We start from the raw sequence: 18,051 nt of genomic DNA on the forward strand, positions 1-18,051 counted from the left end.
TATTGGATAATGTGTTTTGCGTATCAAATTAAAAGTAATTAAATTAATTTTATTCGATTAAGATGAGTATCGGAATATGATAAAAAAATACAATTTCCTAAAAAATTCATTTATTTAAAGCCCAAGCCCATATCGCATTAAGGGCCTCAGCTTGGAAGTCTTTGTACAGAGAACAATTTTATACAAAATGACATACATTTATATATAATATATATATATATATATATATATATATATATATATATTTTCAGTGCGTTATGTATATATGTATCGGGCTGAGAAATTTCATCCCTCGTTACATCGAGATCGCATTCGGGGGACGAAGTAACAACGAATATGTATGGACGCCTTTAGAGATGCGCTGCCACGAAATGCAGTGTGTGATCAGTTCGCTCGTGGTAGCGCGTTTTCGTTTTTAATTTGAATGATATCGCCATGTTCGTCGTAGTATTAACCCATTCGATATAATAAAATTAGATTACTGTACACATTCACGCGAAGGTTTGATGAACATGGCGCGATCATTTGGTTTCCGGTTTACAGTAAGGACAGTCTATATCTTTTTGATTATGACAACATCGTTATTCTCATAGAATATTATTTACAATACTACTTAATGACTAAACGCCGTCGCAACCGGCGGATATTTACAACATTCCGCTCAGAAAGTACTTGTTTTCAATTAGTTATCGATCGGAATAAAGAACGTCTGTATTATATAGTAGATATAGAATTGTCAAGGCGCAATCGCCGCTTTCTCGCTTTCACTTGTGAATTACTCGTACCGCTCCTCACATTGAATCAAAACTATCTATAAAGTTTATATTTTGTTAACATTTTGTTAATTAATTAAGTAACAATTAATCGCGGGAAAGTAGCGTTTGCGCGTGACGGGGAGAACAATTCGGCCATGGCCGATAAAATTGAAATTACTAAATTAAAATAACTCGTTAACACTATACCCGCGGATCACGTTGTTCGCACAATCTGAGAGAGCAATATACATATATCCATTAATAAATCACATTTAACAACGCATATTAACAGGAATTATTCGCATTACACGAGGTACCACATCGTCCGATGTCGCATTCCCGACGAGTCATCACTGTATTAACACTAGAAATTAGTACGCAAAGTACGCCGGATTAAAATCAGATTCTCAAATCCTCAGCTCGGCATCAGCGACGGGAATTCCCCGGTTGGCACTTTGATTGGATCTCTGGGTGGCGGGTGGTACGAGGGGGCTAATGCTAGGACTTCTCGTAGCTAGGGGTGATAATGAAGGAGAAAAACTTGGACTTAGCGCAGCGGAAGGGAAGGTAGAGGCATCGTGACTGATGGGTGACCTTGGTAGAATTCCTCTCGCCAACGCTGGTGCCGCCAACGATCTCGGAGCGACGGACGTGAGCAATGGTGGCGGTGGTGCTTTATGTACAGACTTGGTCTTGCCGCTGCTGCCGGAGTTTCCGCTTTGAACGCTGGCGGCATCATCTTTTAGCCTAGCAATCTCGCTGAATACGTGAGCTAGCGGTTGATACTGGGGTCCCCAGTCTAATAGATAATCCCAATTGTACGAACCAGTGAGCTCCTCCTCGCTGTGCACGATGGAACTTAGGGAACCATTCATCGATGGTCCACCTGGTACTTCCAGACCAGAAGTGGGTCGTCCAGATTCCCCAATCTTACCATAAATCAACGTTGCTATATCTGCTTCGGTGCTCGCCTCATCTTCAAATAAATGCAAACTGTCCATAGGCAAAGCTTCGGGAGGCCTTCTAGGCGTACCGGCTGGAGGATCCACGATGCCCAATCTAGCCAAGTATTCCTGAGTATTGTGAACTGAAAGGTCGCTCGCGGAATCACCGGTCTGCTGACCCTCATTGATCATTCTGATTTCTTCGTCGTCCCCATCATCCTCGGCGGAGCCCCTGCCGGAAGAACCCGACTGATCGCTTCCGGAAAGCTCGGAGGTAGCTTGCTGTTGTCCAGATTGACTGGATGTTCCATAAGGAGGTATTTCGTCATATTTCGGAGGAGCAAATTGACAGGAAGCGCCGCCACCCGCTCCCGTGCCACTTGCGGAACTACCGTTTCCGCTCGCCCCGACTCCAGTCACACTTCTAATCGGGATCGTGTCAAACGCACTCGGGTCTACGTAACTGTTTGACGCAGTAGCGTTGCTCTCGCCATTCAGACCTGGCTTCGTACTGGGCTTCTTGTGACGGCGATTACGAATGTGAAGGTAGAGAAAGATGGCACCAAATGCGAGAATGAGAAGAAGGAGAGCGATCAACAGACCGAGGACCCAATCGGCTAAACCACCCGAAGTAACTACAGCCATATTCGAACCGATATCCGTAGGCGCTAGAGCGGTAGCTCCTCTAGCTCCGTTCAGCTCAGTATCATCCATTAGTGCAATTTCTACTACCGTCATGTTAGACAGAGAGCCCTGTCTACCGGAACTCGCACTGACTACTAATCTGGGTGATTCGTTCATATCGATGTGCATTAATTTTTGTTTCACGATCAGTGCACCGGTCGTGCGATTCAATTTGAAATAAGGATGTTGGGATGTTAATTGATACACGACTCGGCCATCGGGTCCTTTATCGCGATCAGTCGCCGTCACGTGGCCAATTACTGTACCAGGCACTTGAGTATTGCTCCTTATTCCGAATCGATACATTCTCTCGGTAAATTGTGGAAAGAATTCATCTCTCGAGTCAATCTCCACTCTGACACGCACTGCCGCTGTACGACCTCCTGCGTCCGTGGCACGTAATGTAAAAGCGTACCGATTCCGCTGTTCGTAATCAAACACGGCGCGAGTAATAACAGTACCCGTCTCATCTACCGCGAACAGCTTCCAACTGTCATCGATGTCGGAGAATCCGCTGGCGGCGGAAATAATAGAGTAGTTCAATGATCCAAAAATGCCACGATCCAAATCCGAAGCACGTGCGGAGAAAACAACTGTGCCAATCGGCTCATTCTCACCAACAAACTCGAGATATTCGGAAACCGGAAACTTTGGCGAATTGTCATTCACATCTTCCAGATAAACGCGAAGACTGGCGAGCGCGCAAAGAGGCAAAGTCGGATCGCTGTCGCAGACCATCACCACGAGATTGTAGACTTCGGGCTCGAGATCGCAGTCAAGCGTGGAGTTAACTAAGACCGCACCAGTTGTCTTCTCTACACGGAAGAGACCACCGTCATTTCCTGAAGTAATATCGTACACCAGGGTGGCCGCTGTGGTATTAACCAAGTCGTCGTCCTTAGCTTGTAGGACGGCAATAGTCGTTCCGTATGGGGCGTCTTCTTTGATCGATACTTCATAGAGCTTTTCCAGGAAGTGCGGATAATTATCGTTGACATCCTCCACGTTGATTGTTACTATTATCGGTTCATCTCCCATCAGTAAGCCTGTCGTCGTGTTTTCGATCTTGTTGCCCAATTGTAGCATGTATCTAGAAAATCAAATACGCGACTTAATAGAGCTCTTAGATATTTTAAAATAAATGAAGTAGAAGTAAAAAAGAGAGAGAGAGAGAGAGAAAGAAAGAATACTAACAAAATAAGAAAATTAAACTATATAAATCCTAATCTACAATATGTTATTTCCTATTTCTTACTTTTTATCACTTTTTACTTCTTGCCTTTTTGTCTCTTATCTTATTTCTTCGTTTTTTATCATTGAAGATAAAAGATGACGAACTTTGGAAGAGACAAGAAATATGTGACAATAAATATGATTGCTGATAAAACGGTTGCAAAAAGAGAAAAAGACAAGAGGTAAAAAGCAAGGCATAGGAAGCAAAGAGCATATTGTAGATTAGACCTAAAACTCAACGTAATAAAATCGTAGAATTAACGTATAAAATCATAGAATCAAATTTTTATCTAAACTTGCTTACCTGTTCCTCGTCTCGCGATCAAGCGTCTTTGAAAGTATCAGCCGATCCTTAGATATCTCAAATGTTCCACTATCGTCGCCCGCAATGATGGCACCATCCAGAAGGTCTACGTCGGAAAGTTTCATCAGCGTCGTACCTTTCGGCACATTTTCCTTCACCATGAAATTGTATTCCCGCCCGGGTAGGACGCTCTTTAAACTGCTAAATCGTACGACAACCGAGCACACCGACGATGCCGCGGGTTTGCCATGATCCTCCGCAACAATCGCCAAGTCCATCTCTTTTGGTATCGGCCTGGATATCGCTGTGTGATTAACAGTCAGAACGCCGGTCACGGGATCCACTGAAAATCCCTTCACAGGACGCAGCAGATAATATCGCACTCGGCTGTTCTCTTCCGAAAGGTCGTCGTCCGTAGCGTTTACCGTCAAAATTTCCTGCTTGCCTTGCCCTTCTGAAATGAGAAAAAAAAATCAACATGGTTACGCAGCATGTAATTATATTAACATAAATTCGTACCAGGTTTCTTTAAAATATTCTTGGAGTGAATATAAAGAGAAAGATATTTAGATGCGAAATAAATAGAGCTCATATAACGTCATACGAGACGGCATTCATTAGTGAACGGCAGGGACTCGAGAAGCACTCTCCTCGAGATCGATTATCGAGTCGTACATTGTACAAGGAACCACTCGACAGGGACGCGGGAGAAAGATCGAGAGATCAGCAGACCCGAGCTCAAATACTCTCCGTGTCTTCTTGTTGCGGATGCGTCCTCGACCATCGCTGGTCTGGACCGACATTACAAACGCCTTTTTTCGGACGGCGAGCAAGGAGGATAAGCCTTCTTGACATCAGGCCCGAACGGAAGTATGAAATAATAACCAGTTATATATAAATCGCGCCGCGCGGTATCGTGGGTCCAGACTCTCGATGGCGCGTTGCGCATACAAAAATCATTTCGATGCGTTTCAAATCGTCGGATAACTCGGCATTAATGTGCCAAGCCGTGGTCTAAAGTACAGGAGGCAGGGGAAGATAGACCGATGCGTGGCGTGCGTGGAAGGTTTGAAATAAACCTGGAGAATATGATTCCCTTCGGGGATCTTGCGTCGCAACCGGGGGGGAGCGAGGGCATCTCTTCGAAAAAAAAAATATTACCTGGCGAAGAGAGCAAGAAGAACTGTATAATTATTGTAAAGTGCGTATGCACATGCTCGCATCACGACATCTTCTCACTAATTGTAAGATAAATTCCTAATAAGTAAGTATTTCCTGCAGTGTCAGAATATTCTTTCTATCTCCTTCTTTATTCATTTTTCTTAATCCTACTCTATAGCCCAATAATATTTCGTTCTCGGTCGATATAATATAGTCTTACTAATCTTCGTATCACTGCTCGTCCACTAGTCTCGTTCCCTCATTAACTCCGTTGCGGGACAGATACTTTGAAAGCTTACAGAAAGGTAGGTATCTGAAAGCTAATAGCTCTTTAGTATTTAATTAAAATTCGAACAATTTTAAGAACACGTGAGAGAGAGGTTGGCAAAGCCGATCTTCTATCTATCCTGATATTATCTACCCTCACGAACATCTATAACAGTCCCATTAACCGACCAGGCGCTTCATTAACTTTCGCCGAGATCTTTTTCGCTCAGTCAAGTCTGCAACCTTCTACAGCCATATCGCCATTCTTTGCCTGTCCTTCTAAGAGGAACGGCACTTTTCGCGAACATGCGAGCCGAAACACGGGATGAAGCTGAAAAAGAGAAGAAGATGCAAATTCGACGTTCTCGTCACCGTGGGAGCTCCCCGCTCGAATGAGCTCTTTCCTTCCATATTCACCGCTTGCCAATCCAACCCTCCCAGTACCCGGATCGTCCTTACTTCCCTACCGCCTATCCAAATGCACCATTAGGCGCAGGCCTATGTATTTTTAATAAGTTTCGAGAGTCTTCTCGAAGCGGACGGTTGCAGTGAAGGCGGCTTTTCGGCTGCCTCGCAAACGGTGTCCTCACGTTTATTTATGTGCGAGGAGTTCGCAATCCACCTCAGCTCTCCTTCCATCTCCTCCCCCCCCCCTTTCATCCAACATCCTCACCATTCCTTTCTTCCTTTCGCCCTGTCCTGCTGATCTCGCATTCTCTTTCCCTCTCTTAATACATATATCTCGTCGCCCTTTCTCCTTCACTATCTTTTTCTCTCCCATATTCAAGCAGCTAACTTTTCATCGGTCTTTCTTCTACTCGTTTTCCTTTTCTATCTTTATCCTTCTCTCTTTCTCTCTCATCTCTCCTCACCATCTCTCACCCCCGCGCCGTTCTTTCTCGCGCGCTTTATCTCGGCGCGGTGTCAATTCGAGTTTGGAACACGGGCAACAGGACAACGCGTGTCTACTAAAAACCAGTTTTTAAACGCGCGTTTATTTCGCACCGAGAGGCCCGCCTGTATCTTCCCGTTGCCTCCTTCTTCTTCCTTCATTTCTTTGTGCCACTGTTGCTTCGATTTTTTTTGATGGGACGCTGATATCGAAATGCTTCGCCTAGCAGGGTGACAGAATTCGCGCGACCAATGACAACTTTACGGTATGAACGATAATGAATCCCGACTGATGGACGTGTAATTTCAATGTGAATTTTCCACCTGTGTAAGATACAAAACGACGGAACAATACAACGCCAACTGGACTATCTGTGCTCTAAATGAGATTCGTTAAAACTCTCGTACTAATTCGTTAACCAATCGTTACTAACTGACAGATTTAAATTCTTTAATGCGTGAACAGTGAGAGATTTGCGATGCGCTTTAAAGACGCGGCAACAAAATTAGCCACGAGGAATCTCGTACACACAGAAAAATATTATTCTATTGTTAAGAAAAGTAATTACTTATAAATTTATTGTCTTTCTTAAGCAACGGTTATCCTTAACAAAGAATCTTGAATAATCTTAAAATATATTTATTATAAATCATAGAAAAATTTATTAATATGTATACTCGAAGTAAGAATTTATTTTCTTTTAAAGAATATTACAAAATTGATTAAAGAAGCGTTTTTATATAAAGCAAATCGAAGTTATTTTAATTTAATAATCTTGAAGTATTAAACTTTCTAGAATTCGGAATATATTTTAAATAAATTTGATAATTATGACAAATTGATAACACAAGATTTATGGATATACATATAAGCTTTTGAAATATTTGAAACAAGTAATTATTATTTGCGTGCAGTATGTATTTTTCTGTATATCGCCAGTGATGTGGTTCCTCCCAAGCTACCGTTTTACAGAACATCCTCGCAATCTCGATAATGATCGTTCCCAATAAATCAAAGAATTATGCTCGCTGAAGCGTTCGCCACGCGATAATCGACGCAACGATCTCGTTCGATCATCGTCCAAGTTTTGATTGCAGATTCGACGATCTGCTACCTGTTTTATTCGTGTCGCTCTCGTAACCGTGCGGAAAGAGGAAGGCATCGTATGCACTCGATACGTACCCGAAAGAACAGCCACGTAGACAGCCTGCTTGAATTGCGGCGTGTTGTCGTTGAGATCGGTCACACGAACCGTGAGATCGGTCGTTGCTTCATGAATCCCGTCGCTGGCGATCACCCGAAGAGTGTACTCAGAACGCATCTCGGCGTCCAGACGTTTCCGTAGAACAACTTTACCGCCATACCGGTCGATGCTGAAGGGCCCCGAACTCATGTCATCGAATCGATACGTCAACGCCGGCGAACTGTCGACGTCATTCGCCGTGATGGTCGTCAGCACAGTTCCCATGGCAGTACCTGAAATTGAAGATACACTGTTAAAAATTTCATGAAATTTAATATACTTTTAAATTACACAATTTAAACTTAATTTCATGACATTATATTAAATTTAATGTATTTATAACTGAAAAGTATATATTTGACTGTACATGTACATGAAATTTAATGTATTCATGAAAATTTATGAAATTTAATGTACACGTTCATTACATTTAAGTAACTAGTGTAACTTAATTTTCAGTTAAATCATTCATTATTTTTAATTTCATAACTACGAGCTTTATTTACATATAAAGGAAGCTCGTGATTACATTTCTAACAGAGAGTGTCTCTTTAGCGTTTACTAATGAATATGCGTTTGTGCCGACAGTGATATTAAATACACAAATAAATGCATTATTTTTAACTCAGTTACAGTTATAAAAATTACACTCGAATTCTAAAGCATCCTGTTTGAAGTACAGAATATAAGTGTGAACCTTCACTTTATGGCGATCGATGCACTGAAAAAATTTACAAATTTTTATACATATTTCTTTGAATAGTGCTAAGTAAACATTTACTTACAATAGAGAAATATTTATTTAATATAAAAAATGAAATGAAATTAATGGTTTTTCATATCAAATAAATAAATATTTACCTTTAGTGAATATACTTAGAGCTATTTAAATAAATATTTATTAAAATTTAGTATTTTTTCTAGTGCAGAGGAAGATTCAAAGTTTTTTTATCTACGATTTAAAACCTCACAGTACCAATACAGATTGTAAAATCATCCAAAAATTTTCGCTTCGAATCTAAATGACCCATTACTGTAGCCGAGGATTAATTAATATTAATACATAAATGAAGAATGAATTTTCAAAATCGAAAAATGCATATATATTCACGAAAATCTCATTGCTGCAAATAAATTGGATAATCGTAAGTGCTATTTTGCTATCTGATAGCGATGGAATTAAGTAAAATACATTTGAATAAAAATAAAGAAATCCATTGGAAGATTTCGAGCAGAATGAAGAGCTTTATCGCTTCGCATTGTGAATCGCGCGGTCGCTACTAGCGGATTGCATTCTTATGCATAAAGGTGCCTGCCTTTGATTTCGTTCTTTTGTCCCCTCATCGCGAAGCCACTTTGTCACTGTGAAATGATCGTGCGCGATACATATATACGACGCGCGAACTGTGCAGCCTACGGATCTCATGGGCGCGCACGTTCTCTTCCGCGAAGTTAAAGACACATCAAGAGGGTCGGTGCTTAAAATGCATTGGATCCATACTATCGAATCGTTTTATCTTGGCCAGTTGCTAAGAAGAAATGATCGAAACGAATCCGTCTGAGGGAGCGGATGAACCTCTCGCGAGGGAGAGCCACCGCGAAATATATTACAATGTCGTCCTGTCTAGACGTATGCAAGGAAATTGAAAACCGTATCGCGGAAATGAATTTGCGAGCACAAAGGGTGGATATGTATTCCGCATAACACAATCATAGCACACGAAATAGGCTTATCACCGTGCAAATGCGACTCTGATCGCGATTTGTCCTTAAATGTAAATTTACGCCTTCACCTAAGATTCATTGTTGTATACAATTGCAATCAAATAATTTCGCAACGATCATCATATCTTCTTACAATGAGAGAAAGATACTTAAAAAAATTTATTTGCGGCATATAATGTTTATTTCATTGAAATAAATCCTTATTCAAATACGGCCTAATCAAATTTTATTTCTAGCAAATAAACCATCTATTTTATTTTTTAAATAAATTAATGAGATATATTTCATAAAAATATATTATATGTTTTCATTATCGCAACCAAAGTTTTTAATAATTAATAAATATTGAAGAAAGTGTCATTGCTTGCAAATATTTTGATTTTTTTTCTTATTTACCATAATTTCTAAGATAAAAATATAGATAGTTAATAAGTAAATTTTAATTTTTACCATAATGATTATTATAAAATCAAAATCAAGGTTATTTATTGACTCACGTGTATTTAAGTCTCGAAAAACGAAAAACACAGTGTTTCTGTAAAAACTATAAAGATGATTTACGTGAGAAAAAGACGGACGTATTACGTAACTTTCGGCGATTTAAATGGGATTCTTCGGCTCGATAAAGGCAAGTATATGGTAGGTGAGTACGAGGGTTAAAAGGAGGTACATCATCAAGGATTGGGCTTTTGATTCCACGACCGAGCCGGGTGATATACGTCGGGCGTAGCAACACCTGCGGCAGTAAAAGAATTATTCTGTATACGCGATGCATTCAAGAAAGAGAATAAGGGCGGGAGGAAGCTTAGCTGGCACGCGGCTGCGACCGCTCGTAAATTTCACGAGAGATCGTTAAAGTCATGTAAATCGGTTTCCAGAGCGACTACGCACCGTCTATGTCCATGACTTTGTTATTGCTCGAAAACCCTTTTACTATTCCGAACACAGCTGGGACCGGAAGTAGAGATGTGAACAATCGGAGTGCGCAATTACAATCGCGTGGGTGAAACTTTGGAAACGTAAATATCTTCGCAATAACACCGAATAACCGCGGGCGAGTTCATGTAAAAATTAGATGATATGAATCATTCGTGTATAAAGTTTAATATCAATAATTGGCGCCAAGTTAAATTTTAATTTTTATACAATAATAAAAACCGCAAATGCAATAACTTTATCGCAATGCGTTGCAGCACGTTGAGTATCAGATTCGTTACGTAATTTCATCGAGGTAACTTCAATCACATTTTCCTCGCATTTCATGACTCGGACCCACAAATGAACACGTAGCGGCGACGTTGGTGCTCCTTGTATGGAAAATACGCTCGTCGGTGGTCTACCATTGTCTCGATTTCTCATGTCAGTGCCACTTTCGTAGCCGGTTCGATCGTTTCTGTCGATTAAATCCTCCCACGAATTGTGGGTATGGCCGCAGAAGGGCCCTACGGGAGCGGAGGCAAGGCCCATCCAACATTTGCGAGCCGCGCCTCCTGCTTTCGATGATAATTATATCCTTTTATTCTACCGGGATAATTACAAACGTTTACCGTAGGGCTCTTTCGAACGGGCCGCGTTAAAACTCGACCGTGCGAAACTTGCGCAGATTAAACATAATCGACATTGCTGTCGTGCGAAAAACGCGAAAGAACCTATCCACGACGAGAACTCGAGGTTCTTCTATTAACCTTTAAGTAGACAGGTGATTTAAAGATATAAGTTATAATAGAATGCTCAGAAGATTCTAAAAAAATTGTAATTTTATAAAACAATAAATTTAACTAAATAAGACAAATGAGAATACAGCGTGGTTAATAAAGCCTATAGGGAAGGAGGAATTTTGCTGAAGAATCTAAAAATTTAATTAAATACGAATCTGAAAATAATTTTCTTGGATCATCAAAATAATTTTGTAGGAATCACAAGCATAATGAACAATGCTGCAACATGTTTTGAGCAAGCAATTTTGATGTCCTATCTAATTATTTTGATCTTTGAGTCCAATAAAATTATTTTCAGAGATCTGTATTTGGCTAAATTTTTAGATTCTTTAGCAAAATTGCTCTTTCCGTGCAAATATTATTAATCGCACTGTCTTCTCATTTACTTATTGTTTTTATTTAATCTAAAAGTCCATGTTAAGATTTATAATCTTGAGGTTTAATTTTACAGTTATATTTTTATTAAATTATATATTAATATATTAAATTATAGTTTAATTTACATTAGTTTATACCTTATGAAATAGGGAACTGTAAAAATAATGAATTTTAAAACTTATGGGCATCTGGGCGGTATTTTTTGTTTTTCTTTTCCAGAACAAGTTTTTAAAGAAAACTATACGTGAAGTGCTATAATTATATGTACCAACTTTAGAAAAAGATTAGGCCACTTCGTGTTGTATCATCAATTAGCAATATAAGCATAAATCTCTATGCGATTACCGTAAAAACGCGATAAGGAAAGCTGTTAGAAGACGTCAGAGCAACCTCGTTATCCTGTCCCGTTTCACGTTACGACCACGTAATTCATATTTCTATCAAATGCATTTTGAATACAGTGAAGTGTACGAGCTGGGCGGAAGCGAGAAGCTATTTCACCTCAACTATCGACAGGATATTGAAAGCGTCGATGCGTGTCCAAGGGAAGCATAAATGATCGATTTAATCGGATCTTTATAGGCGAAGAGTGACACTTACACAACATGGCACTGACACAATCGTGATTGCAAAACAAATTATGAGGTTTCTACAAGAGCAGGGTGCGATGTTAAATAAATTTCGCCTAGCACAGTGTTAATCTCGTTTACACGAGACTTCGAAGAGTTCTACGGCGATACAAATTAGATAGTAATCTCGCATTACGCCATTGGCGTAAGCAAGTACGTAGCCACTACCTTCATGTCGAAAGTTCTCGGAAGAACAAGAAGAAGAAGAAGAAAGAGCAATGTAACAACAGCAGAAAGCGAAGAAAGAGATGAAGACAAAAATGCGAGTGCAATAAAAGACCGAAGGAATCTCCTATTATATCTCCCGTCGTCTTGGAATGCTCGCTAGAACGTGCGTGACTCGCCACCTGCTAGCTATTGGGAATTCTATCAGGCAGGAAGAAACGGAGAACTACGCGAGAAGAAAACGGCCCGTTCGAGGTATCATCGAAACTACGCTGCAACCTTCGTTTGTTCGGTGATGTGATTGAACTTACTCGATCACCAGTCCCTCCTTTCGTCGCGTCATCTTCGCTGACTAGCTGCCCGTTTGATGGCAATCGAAATGGACAGGGCTCAACGGGACGGGACCTTCTTTTTCTGCGTCTTGAGAAGTGATAGCGCGCGAGGTTGGCGCTTGTACGTCAAACTCGCGGCCACTACGGTCCCGTGCCGTTCCATTGAATCGTATCTGTCAATGGAGAACAATATGGTGGCGAGAAAGGCCGAGGAGCAAGAGGACCCCGTGTGCCGGAGTCTGCGAGCAGAAGAGGGAAGAGAGAAACAGAGAGAGATAGAGAGAGGTGAAGGGAGAAAAGCTGAGCCACCGAACGCACACCTCGGCAGCCTCGACTAAGTTATGCAGATTGTTCCGAACAGTTGGACTTTAATGTCGGCATAAATCCTTTGCCACTTAACTTTATACGAGTAGAATGCATTCCCGTCCTCTCGGCGCGGTTGGATTCCTCTCTTCTACTCTCTCTTACTAACTTTTCAACTCGTCCCTTCTTTCTTTATTCCAGATACTGAATTCTTTTTGCAAACTAGAATCTAATTTCGAATTTAAAATATGTCAAGTTTTTTTATGTTGAAAATGTCGATTTGGGCATGATTGCGCCTATTTAGAACACAGTTGTGTTTCTTAAATACAATACCTACAATTTACATTTGAAAATAATTGAAAACGTATAATTTAGTGTATAAATTTCATTAGAAATGTTTCGAAGCGTTTGATTGATCAAAGTTAGAAGAAAAAATTTTACTAATTGACTAATCAAAGAATGCTTCAAAACATTTGTGCCATCATCACGGTTTAATAAGACAAGCGTAACATGGATGAGTAGTAGGAAAGTGAATTTGGGCCTAAATTGAATTGACCATTCCAGTTGGCCATTCTAATCTACTGCTATTATACGCAGGAAGATGCATTTGGGCCCAAATTTGATTGGTTGTTTCCAGTATTGCTATCACCTTATGCAAAGTTATACCTGTCTCATCATGACTATTACTAATCATAAAACTTTTAGTGAATTTCACATTGAAGAATAAATTTCATTCTTAAAGATTGAAAACTTGAGCCACTCTTTTTCAAGATTGGCGCAATTTTCACTCTTTAGAATTAAATTCCACTTCAAAGATTTTAATTTTATATCAATTTTTTCGCAATATCAATTTTTTTGATAATTTAAATCATTATTATTACAATAAATTATTGGCTATGTTGAATAAAATTCAATAGAATACAAAATCAGAGCTATTATAGCCCAGCTGATTGATGTTTGCTGATAATTTATTAATATGATATAATTATAAAATGGATTCAAACGTTTCAATTATAAATAGACCCTTTTCAATGAATAAAATAATAGATAAATAAATATTTAAATCATAATCTTGCTTTCTATTTTTTATCATTCAATTCCTGATAATATTTACAGTAACTTTTACTGATCTGAGAAGCAATAATTTCAGTAGTATTAACACAATAATACAGCAGTGCAATAAAAATAAATATTTCAATTATTCATCTAATTTTATTTTTCTCCCCGCACAGCATGCAGCCTCCACTACATCTCTTCTTCCTGTCACACGTGGGCGACCTTGAGAGAAATGAATCATCATAAAACCCATTGAATTTCGAGAGGGAGATAGTCATTCATGAGTCAACGACCAAGACGAAACTCGAGCTATCGCGGTGATACCCGGTGAAATCCGAGATTGTATTTGTTGACAGGATTATCGTATAGTATGATACTGCGATGCTACTGTCGACGATCAGCTATCCTAACGAGCTCGTCTTCTCCATTCCACGTTGTAACGCAATGTGTCTGCTTTTGATCGCAGATAGAGCTACGGGGTGACGAGCAATTCACGTTGCCGCAAAGCGGGAATAACAATTTGCGATTGCAGCATCAGTTTGCCTGGCTCGCGAATGGATACTACTTGACACTTGATATCGTTGAGTGCCCTAAGAAACCACTCGTTACTCGTAATGCTATATAGTGAAACCTGATACACAGAAAAGAGACTAAACATTCAGATGCTTAGTCGACAGAGTGATGACTTATTTAGATTGTAACTTTATCATTGATAAAAAATATCAGTCTTATATGATTGATGACATTTTAATTTTATTTTTAGCTTGAATAAAATAAAATGTAATTAATTAATTAGTTATTGTCATGCACAAATATTATTAGATATTTTTGCATAGCTGTAATATTTCAATAAATTAAATTCTTATCGTCCGTAGATAAAAATAGGAAAAAATGCAATTATGTAACATTACTGCACTGCATATAGAAATTTAGTAATTAAGAGAAAAGCATCCGAATAATAATGAATTGATATTCCATTATTGTTTGCCTAATTTGCCTAATCGTCTAAATATTTATCTTTTAAAACAGTTATCTTCGATAACATATTTGTGTTCCCAAACGTATGCATAAAGAAAATTATCTTAATCGCATTTTATATATATTAATTAATTATATTAAATATAAAATTTGGCTATATCGACAATATATTTAATAAAAGTATTTTTATATTCAATAAAATTATTAAATATAGAAATACTTTTATTAAACATATTAGCTTTTATTTATTAAACATAAAAATGCTGCGAACGCTAAATCATAAACAGTTCAGTAGAACTTTTTTTTCTTTTGACAAGATGTAAGAAATTTGACTATATTAACAATTGGTCTGAAAAAAAAGTTCTACTGGATTGTTTATGATTTAGCGTTCGCGACATTTTTCCTCGAGCCTTTTATACATTTTATATATACTTATTTCAATGCCATAACTTTACTGCACAAGCATGCACAAGCCTCGCGCGGCGTCCAGCTGATAGTACCGACCGCATGTGAAGGAACAGATGGCGAGCCGGTTCCCCATTTTGTGACGTACAAACATGGCGACGAGTACTTTCGGCGGGAAACATGTCTCTTGCCTGTCTTCGTCAGCGTCTGTCGTGCGTCGCAGTTTGTCATCATCGAGCAGCTTGTATGTCCACCACGCGGGTTTTTCAGCGAGTTTTAGTGTCACATGAAGAATATTACGAAAGATATAAGAAGCGACATAAAGGTACCTTGCCGATAACCTCAAGAAGTTACACTGCCTACATAAATCAATAAGTTGCTGCTGTAAAAGGGAGCTTAGTCAGCATCGAGATAATTACTATAGGTATTAATTATGATATCCGGACACTTTGTGTCTCGTAAAACGCAATAAGCTACAACAACCGGTATGAAAGTTGATTTAGTACATAGATTGTTTGATTGGCAGTTCCTCAAAAAATTTATTATTAACGACTATTAACGTCACTCTGTGACAATATAAAATTAAAATCCTGTGCAATTAGCTTTCATTAGAAACATGTATTGTTTCAGTAAAAAACAACTGCATCATGGAAATGCTTTCAACAAAACTTTACAACAATCCGTTTACGATCTGCATAGAAGGAAATATAGGAAGTGGTAAAACAACGTTCTTGAATCACTTCCAGAGTTTTAACAATGCAACAATTTTACAAGAGCCAGTGGACTTGTGGCGAGACGTGGCAGGAGTAAATTTGTTGGTAAGCTCTTTTAAAAATAACATATTTTTGGGGGATTCATACATATATCCATATTGATATATGGGACCTATAGTTTAACGACGAATCCGAATGGCTCTGGTGATCAGATCTCTTTAATCACTAGATGGATCATTTTCGATTCTTTAAACGCGAAAAATCGCGTATGTGGGCACAGGTGGGATTGAACCCAGATTTACAGATCGCGAGTCAATCACACTAAGTGACAAGCCATTAAGCCTTAATGTCTCCTAATGCTCATACCCAATTTCTTTACTTCCAGATAAGTTGCAGATAACCTTATCCAGGAGATATCTCCATTGTAATGTGGGAGATATCTTTTGGATAGGGTTATCTAGGAGTGAAAAAATCGGGCATAAGTCCACAATCTTGCTTTAAGAGGCCGTAAGCTATATAAATTGTAAGTTGTAGGTGACGATATATCGGCCACAGAATTTATATTTTTAGGCTATAAGAATTCGGTTTTGCTCAATTCGCTTAAGTCTAACGATTAAAACCTGAAAACTGCGTAAACAGTTTAAAGATAGAAATTATTGTTCTTAATCTCTTTTGACTTATTTCTTAAGATCTCTTAAAGCAAGGTGGGTTGTGGCCCGAGACTAATATAACTATCTGGATAAATATTTATCGATATGAGTTCATTAATACCAAAACAAAAATAAACACTGATAATATTTTTAGGATTTTTTCTACAAGGACCCAGCACATTATGCCTTCTTGTTTCAATCGTATGTTCAGTTGACTAGGCTACAGTTACATACTATGGCTACACCATCGCCCTATAAAGTTATGGAAAGATCTGTGTTTAGCGCAAGATGTTTCTTAGAAAACATGAGGCGTACGCACATGATACAGAATGTAGAAGCGATAGTTTTAGAAGATTGGTATAATTGGTGCATGGAAAACACGAATATAAGGGCAGATTTAATAAGTATATATATCTCTATCAATTAAGCAAAAAATTTTTATATAAAACGCGATTCTCCTTTCATTAAATTGTACTCTTTACTGTATCTGTAATTTAGTATATCTGAGGACAACGCCTGAAGTCGTATTTCAAAGAATGCAAGCACGTGCACGCAAAGAAGAGAATTCTGTGCCATTGGAGTATCTGAAACAAATTCATGAAATCCACGACGACTGGCTCTACAGACAAACTCTATTTTCTTTACCGGCACCGGTTATGATCATAGACGGTGACAAAAGTCTTGAAGAAATGGTGCCGCAATTTGAGAAATGTAGAGACCGTATACTCAACGAACAAATTGATGGCACAAGCTCTAGAATTGTATTAAATACTAAAGCATAATATAGGCTATTTGTGCTAAATATTATGTTTATTCGAGAATAGATTAATTATATTATAGGGTAATTTTTTCATAACCATACATAACCATATATAAGTTTGTTTGCATTGCTTGCACTTTTTGCATTCATTACCAGAATCTACTTTAAGAAACACTCGAATATATATTTATCTCATTTTAAGTGCAAAAATTTTTAGGTATTTCAAGCGATGTGAACAGACTTAATGTTTTGTTTTGTTTTATTATTTCATAAAGTTTAAAAACTTTCAAAATTCAACAGCATGATTCTTACCTTCAGAGACTGAAATGATACTGTGTTTCGGGAAGGTAGGCTGATTGTCATTGATGTCGATTACTCGTACGCTCAATGCAGCGGTACCAGTTAATTGTGGATTTCCTTGGTCCGTTGCGATGATAGTCAACCTGTACTTCTCACGGATCTCACGATCTAGGACTATATTGGTCCGAACGATTCCGCTGTATGGTGGACTTATGGTGAAGGCATTATCCGGATTACCATCCACAATATGATATAAGATTCTACTGTTCAGCCCTTGATCGGCATCACTTGCTGAAAGCTACGACAGCAAGTATTGATATATAAATTTGTATGCTCAACACATTTTTAATATATTTATCATATTATCTATTTTTGTATCTAAATTTTGTTAACATAAGACAAAAAAGTACAAATAAATACATTTGCACCTTTGGATCCTAATTATATGTCATATTT

At 38.6% G+C, this 18,051-nt stretch overlaps 2 protein-coding genes across 2 annotated transcripts in view; one reads left to right on the forward strand and one right to left on the reverse strand.

Annotated features, from left to right (window-relative positions):
- Positions 1–93: 93 nt before the first annotated feature.
- Positions 94–18,051, reverse strand: part of ds (dachsous cadherin-related 1) — a 377,057-nt gene continuing 359,099 nt past the window's right edge. The window contains exons 16-19 of the mRNA XM_087413226.1: positions 17,608–17,893; positions 7,423–7,716; positions 3,921–4,374; positions 94–3,473 (exon numbers count right to left, since the gene is read on the reverse strand). Coding sequence (XP_087269352.1) covers positions 1,163–3,473; positions 3,921–4,374; positions 7,423–7,716; positions 17,608–17,893 — 3,345 coding nt within the window. The 3' untranslated portion in view covers positions 94–1,162. The remainder of the gene's footprint in view (positions 3,474–3,920; positions 4,375–7,422; positions 7,717–17,607; positions 17,894–18,051) is intronic.
- Positions 15,310–18,036, forward strand: LOC105146649 (deoxynucleoside kinase-like). The gene is given in 6 exon segments (XM_011057054.2): positions 15,310–15,371; positions 15,373–15,497; positions 15,803–15,990; positions 16,690–16,939; positions 17,034–17,376; positions 17,596–18,036. Coding segments are annotated over 5 exon segments (894 nt in total). The 5' UTR covers positions 15,310–15,324; the 3' UTR covers positions 17,318–17,376; positions 17,596–18,036.

Source organism: Acromyrmex echinatior, chromosome 14, assembly GCF_024713525.1.
Source record: "Acromyrmex echinatior isolate Ae372 chromosome 14, ASM2471352v2, whole genome shotgun sequence".
Classification (NCBI taxonomy): Eukaryota; Metazoa; Arthropoda; class Insecta; order Hymenoptera; family Formicidae; genus Acromyrmex; species Acromyrmex echinatior.